A 7,025-nucleotide genomic window follows, 5' to 3' on the forward strand; every position below is an offset into this window, starting at 1 on the left:
GTTCAAAAGGACTGTATTATTCAAGATAGCTTCCGTCAAACACTGTTGTTGAAAACAATATGTAAGCCAAATAATTGTACAAGGTCAGATTTTGCTCTGAATCTTATTAATCAAAGAACCAAAGAGAGAAGTAAATAATTGAATTAATTATCTACTTAAGATCTAGTTTGATGGTTCTTGGAAAATCCTCCCTGGAGCCATAAATCAATCCAGATTCCACTTTAACAACAAGAACCAGTTTTACACACATGTTTCCTAGTCATATAGAAAAAAATATCTACATCTGGTTACTTGAGTATGTTTGTCACCGAGTGCTTTTATGCAGCTCTAGTGAAGTTACCAGGAAGGCAGTAACTCTGCAGGATCTACCAAAATAAATGAACAGTAGGAAAGCCAGTTGAAAAAGCAAAACATGCAGATTGACATATGTTTTATCTCAAACTATTTTATTACCATGCCAGCTATAACCAAAAAGAATGACACAGGTGCCTCCCTCCTGGATCATCTAAGCGGCAGAAGCAGGCTTGGTCAAAGTAATTTATTGCTATTTCAAAGGTTATTTCTATGTACTTTTGGTAACATGGATCTTTGCAAAGTAACAGAGTTTCACAACAGAAAAGTAGCAAAAACCTAGTTGCAATGGAAATCAAGCAGGATCATGGTATCAAAACTATAGAGAACACTGGGTAATCACATGCTTTGAAATAGAAATAAATAGAAATACATTCCTTTGACCAAGCCTGCTTCTACACTTAGCTTAGATGATCCAGGAGTAAAGCAACGGGATCATCTAAATGTCAGGAGGAGGCTTGGTCAAAAGAATTGTATCGTTTATTGCTATTTCAAAGCAGTTACCCAATGTTTTCTATAGTTTTGATACCATGGATCTGCTTGATTTCCATTACAACTAGTCTTTTTGCTGCTTCTAGGTTGTGAAGCTGCATTAGTTTTGGGTTTTTATTAGCACTGGTAATAAGGGAAGAGTTTAAGATAAAACATAAATCAATCTGCATATTTTGCTTTTTTCCCATCTAGCTTTTCTAGTGTTCCTTTTATTCTATTTTTGGTGTCTCTTGCAGAGTTACTGGTTCAATCAATCAATCAGAATAGAGCTGAAAGGGACCTTGGAGGTCTTCTAGTCCAACCCCCTTCTCAAGGAGACCTTATCAATTTGAGACAGTGGCTGTCCAATCTCTTCTTAAAAACACCTCCTATGATGGAGCACCCACAACTTCTATAGGCAAGCTGTTATACTGGTTAATTGTCCTCACTGTAGTTCTTAGTTCTAGGTTGCTTCTCTCCTTCATTAGTTTCCATCCATTGTTTCTTGTCCTGCCTTCAGGTGCTTTGTAAAGTAAATTGACCCCCTTCCTCTTTGTGGCAGCCCCTCAAATAGTGGAATACTGCTCTCATGTCCCCCCTGGTTCTTCTTTTCTCTAGACTAGTCTTTTCTCTAGACTAGTCTTTTCTCTAGAGTAGTCCCTCTAGTCCTTTTCCTTTGACTTTTCTCTAGACTACACGTTTCTCTAGATTAGTCTTTTCTCTAGTCTCCCCAATCCTTCTTTTCCTTAGGAGCCTGAATAGTTTTGCAGACTAAAGCACTGTAATTTAACACCAGCTGTCTGCAATTAAAGTAAGTTCAAATCTTGCCAGGCTCAAGGTTGACTCAGCCTTCCATCCTTTCTAAGGTAGGTAAACTGAGGACCCAGTTTGTGGGGGCAATAAGCTGACTTTGTATAAAATATACAAAAGTATGAAGGCTATTGCTTAACGCACTGTAAGCCGCCCTGAGTCTCCAGAGAAGGGCAGCATATAAATCAATTTTTTTAAAAAATCTTTTCTCTAGCCTTTTCTCTAGACCAGTCCCCCCCCCAGCCCTTTTCTCCATTAGACCCTCTAGTCCTTTTACTGTCTTCTCTAGACTACACTTTTCTCTAGATTAGTCCGTCTTTTTCTCTAGAACAGTGTTGGCCAACCTTTTCGGCACTCAGTGCCGAAACGGGAGCGTATGCGTGCATGCGTGCAGGGGAGTGCCGGAAACTGGAAGAGCAGCTCCCCAGCGCGCATGCGCAGGAGCACTGAAAACCGGAAGAGTAGTTCCCTGCCACGCATGCGCCCGTGGGGAAGCTGAGCTTCCGGTTCTGGTTTCTGGCGTGCACGTGCGCGCAAAGACCAACTAGCCAGCATGCATGTGTGCACCGGAAACTGGAAGAGCAACGAGCGACGACTGGCGTGCCTGGAGAGATGCCTCTGTGTGCCACTTCTGGCACACGTGCCATACATTTGCCATCACGGCTCTAGACTAATCTTTTCTCCATTAGTCCCTCTAGTCCTTTGACTTCGTCTTTTCTCTAGTCTGGACTACTTTTCTCTAGACTATTTTCTCTAGAGTATTCCCCATCCTTTTCTCTAGCCTTTTCTCTAGCTTAGTCTTTCCTTGTCTTTTCTCTAGACCAGTGTTTCCCAAACTTGACCCTTTGAAGATGTATGGACTTCAACTCCCAGAATTCCTCAAGGCATACTGGCTGGGGAATTCTGGGAGTTGAAGTCCATGCCTCTTAAAATAGCAAAGTTTGGGAAAGACTGCTCTAGACTATATTTTCTTTAAAGTACACTTTTTTCTAGACTAGTTCCCCCCCCTCAATCCTTTTCTCTAGACTAGCCAAATCCAAATCCTGCAATCGTTTTTTTTTCCGTATGTTTTCAGTCTCCAGGCCTTTCATCACCCCTCAACTGGACAGCAAAGGGGTCATTTACGGCTGTTTATCGCTCTCCAGCAGCAAAGATGCCACCCTGCCTGTATGGACCCCAGCCTACCTTTCCAGACGCACCATACACACACACTCACACGGACGCACGTTGTGTCCGGCCCTTATAAAGGGCCTCAAAGGGGGAGGGGGGGCAGCAGCGGCTGTCTGGGTTTACTCACATGGGCTCCAAGGTTTTGCTGAGCCAGGATTTCAGCGCCTCGAAGTTTTCTATGATCATTTTAACCACCATCCAGAGCGGCCCCAGCCCCGCCTCCCCCGAGCAGCAATGGCAGCGGTCAGTGGCGGCGGCCGCGAGGGCCCGGGGCCCCAGCCAAGAAAGAGGCGGGACCGCAGCAACGACAGTTGACGCGACACTCCTCGCCACAAGCGGGCCGGCCGCAAGGGTCGGGCAGCTGCCGGACGACCAACAAACCCGCCCGTGGGACCGGGGTGGGTGGTCTGTGTGTGTGTGAGAGAGAGAGATAGAAACTCCGCTCTCGGACCGTTGTGCAGCCGCCCGTGAAGCACCGGTTTGCCAAGGCCGCCGCTTACGCGCTTTTTTTTTTCTTTCTTTTTTTTTCCCCCTTTGCCCTCCCCTCCCCCTCCGGCGGTGCGGACGGCAGCGACTACGGAGATCACCGCGCCAGAATAACTTAAGATGGCGACGCGGGGCTGTCGCGAGAGTTGGGGAAGCCTCGCGAGAAAGAGGCGGGGTGGGTAGGAGGAGGAGGAGAGGAGAGGCCGGAGGGGAGGACGAAGCGCGCAAGTCGCGTAGAGAGAAAGAGCGAGAGAGCGGCCTGAGGGGCCGTTGCTAAGTGACGGTCGCCCTCCGTAAGGAAAGGTGCAACCTTGTAAAGTGTCCCCTACCGGGTTTCTCCGGAAGAGCGACCGGTGGCCTTTTAGAAATCGCACCAATGGAATAAAACTTTATTCTCGCTTTAAACGTACCCTAATCAGCATCCATTAAAATTAAATTTCGTGGCATTCAGCTCTCGAAGGATATTATGCACATATTGTCGGTTCTTGACTGACAAAAGAAGAGCGAGGGGGAAAACTGAACTCCTGAAAAATCCTATATTTGCTTTAAAACTTTGTTTTCCCCCCCTGGGTGTAATTCATAACGCATAAATGAATAATGTACAGGCTTCACGGATCTGCCGAAATCTGCACTAACTAGTCCATTTCTTGGATAGATAGATAGATGAATGATAGATAGATAGATAGATAGATAGATAGATAGATAGATAGATAGATAGATAGATAGACAGGATAGGGAGGGAGGGAGGTAGATAGATAAATAGATTGATAGATGATAGGGAGGGAGGGAGATAGATGATAGATAGATAGATAGATAGATGATGGATAGATGATAGACAGACAGACAGACAGAATTCTTTATTGGCCAAGTGTGATTGGACACACAAAAGGAATTTTCTCAGTGTACATACAAGCAACATAATCATAAATACAATCATAAATCATAGATGCAACACTCAGTGACAGTCATAGGATACTAAAGCAATCAACATAAATCATAATAGGATACTAAATAAAAGCAAGCAACATGAATCATGAGCTATATTTTCAAGGTGTAAGAAAACACAGGTAGTCCTCCACTTACAACAGTTCATTTAGTAACCATTCAAAGTTAGAATGGCACTGAAAAAAGTGACTTATGACCATTTTTCAGTTACGACCTTTGCAGCATCCCCTTGGTTATGTGATTGAAATTCAGACACTTGGCAACTGACTTGTATTTATGATGGTTGCAGGGTCCTGGAATCATGTGATTCTCTTTTGGGACCGTCTGACAACCAAAGTCAATGGAGCCAGATTCACTTAACAACCAGGTGACTAACATCAACTGCAGTGATTAACTGAACAACTGTGGCAAGAAAGGTCATAAATTGGGGCAAAACTCACTTAACAAATGTCTCACTTAACAACAGAAATTCTGGGCTCAGTTGTGGTCTTAAGTCGAGAACTACTTGTACATCTAATATTTAAAAGATTATTTTTGATTCTAGAGGTTCCCTAGAATACTAAGATTAATATCCACTCTGTATTTATCTTGTATTTACATCTTATAAAAATGTAACATCTTTCAACACAATGGAAAAATCCACTCAAATGCTAATTTTTCTCTGCTAACTAGGTGTAATATATTGTAAAGAGTTCAATAACTCATCTGTTCTTTGTTTTTAAATATTTTAATGACTGCAAGTAGCCCAGAGCTGTGAGAGTTGGGTAGCATATAAATGCAATAAATTATTATTATTAATAGTCATTCTGTTAAGCTTCAGGAAAAAATGGAGTTCTGATTTGCAACAAAATGATTCTAGCTGTTTTTTAATCATCATCTTGCAGCAGTAGTGCTATCAAGATGGGATATAGATGAAACAAGTGTATTCAATTGCTGCTATTGTATGGAGATCAGCTAGTTTTGATTGCACCATTCTCATGTCACAGGGCATATCCATTCTACACTTAGTCCTCAATTTACGACCACAGTTGAGCCTAAAATTTCTGTTGCTAAGAGACAGTTGTTAAGTAAATTTTTCCCCCTTTTATAACCTTTCTTGCCACAATGGTTAAGCAAATCACTTCAGTTGTTAAGTTAGGAACACAGCTGTTAAATGAATCTGGCTTCCGCATTCATTTGCTTGTCAGAAGGTCACAAAAGGTGAGCCATGATCCTGGAACACTGCAACCATCAGAAATATGAGTCAGTTGCCAAGGGTCTGAATTTTGATCACATGACCACAGGGATGCTGCCACGGCTATGTGTAAAATGGTCATAAGTCACTTTTTCCAGTGCCATTCTAACTTTGAATGGTCACAGAATGAACTGTTTTAAGTTGAGGACTACCTGTATTGAATTAGCCACATTTTTCTTCCCTTACCTGCTAAAACAGTTGTGATTTTAAGACAGTGGTGAAATCCAATTTTTTTTACTACCGGTTCTGTGGGCGTGGCTTGGTGGGCATGGTGTGGCTTGGTGGGCGTGGCAGGGGAAGGATACTGCAAAAACTCCATTCCCACCCCCCTCCAGGGGAAAGATACTGCAAAATCTCCATTCCCACCTCCCTCCAGGGGAAGGATACTGCAAAATCTCCATTCCCATCTCACTCCAGGGGAAGGATACTGCAAAATCCCCATTCCCACCCCACTCTGTGACCAGCCAGAGGTGGTATTTGCCAGTTCTCCGAACTACTCAAAATTTCCGCTACCGGTTCTCTGAACTGCTCAAAATTTCCGCTACCGGTTCTCCAGAATCTGTCAGAACCTGCTGGATTTCACCCCTGCTTTAAGAGCTAGTATCTGAGCTGGCTTTTCTGTTGCTTTCCCTGCACTTCTTTTTTTGTGATGCAATTTTAAATTGTAAATTAGAAAATAGGCTTATAATCAGCTTGGAAGTCTTTTAACCTGATGAATGGGATAATAAACTAGTAAAGGCAATTTTGTTAAGCGGTAATGAATATTCTAATAAGATCTGCTAAATAACACATCAGAATTATAGGAAGAATTATTAACTTCCTAATAGTGACACTAAAAGGAGGCAAGTAAAACATTTGTCATTCTAGCAAGTAGCATGTTTTTACCTAAGCTAGCATCAATACTCAGGATGGGGACGGTACCAAAAACTATGGCTTCTCAGTGGTTGTGCATGCATACCTGTTTACAAGCTGTGATTTGTATTTTTTCCGAAATATATAATATGGAGAGTTCTTGAATTTGTTATTCTTTGTGTAGTGTGTCATTAAATCTTTGTTCTTAATTAAAAACAACAACAGCTCTCTGTGGAGGGAGGTATTTAAGGAGAGAACTGTTGGCAGTGCTTGATCATTTGCAATTTGGCTCTTGTCTACTTCCCATATGCCAACTTCTCCATGGCTTTCTAGACACATTTATGAGGCATTATTACTAAAATCAATACAATAAATGTGTCAAGTGGAATAAAAAGAATCCCGTAGGGTAGTATGTGAAGCTACTAATATCATATGAAGCAAGACCTCAGAGAGTTAAAGACGTACCGGGGATGGACGGGATCTGAAGATCTTGGGCTGAAATTCTCCATGTTTCTGGAATGCCTCAATATCCTTGGTGACAAAGAACGGCAAGACAATTATTAAGAATACAGTGACAGAACTTAGAATTTGATGACATCAGACTCCAGCTATGGATCTGGTGGGATGGCTGGGGTTAAATACTAAGATTTAACACACTCTATTAGCCAGATATTTTTATGCCCATGAAGCATGGAAATGGAGATAG

The 7,025-nt window shown here is 42.4% G+C and overlaps 1 protein-coding gene across 2 annotated transcripts in view; it reads right to left on the bottom strand.

Moving 5' to 3' along the window:
• RBM26 (RNA binding motif protein 26) overlaps nt 1-3,320 on the bottom strand; it is a 41,988-nt gene extending 38,668 nt beyond the window's left edge. For both annotated transcript variants that reach the window (XM_070942724.1, XM_070942723.1), the window contains exon 1: nt 2,930-3,320. In XM_070942724.1, the coding sequence (XP_070798825.1) occupies nt 2,930-3,000 (71 nt within the window). In that variant the 5' untranslated portion in view covers nt 3,001-3,320. The remainder of the gene's footprint in view (nt 1-2,929) is intronic.
• Nucleotides 3,321-7,025: the final 3,705 nt, after the last annotated feature.

This window comes from Pituophis catenifer, unplaced genomic scaffold, assembly GCF_029215685.1.
Source record: "Pituophis catenifer annectens isolate HBS135680 unplaced genomic scaffold, rPitCat1.0.hap2 SCAF_4, whole genome shotgun sequence".
NCBI classification, from domain to species: domain Eukaryota; kingdom Metazoa; phylum Chordata; class Lepidosauria; order Squamata; family Colubridae; genus Pituophis; species Pituophis catenifer.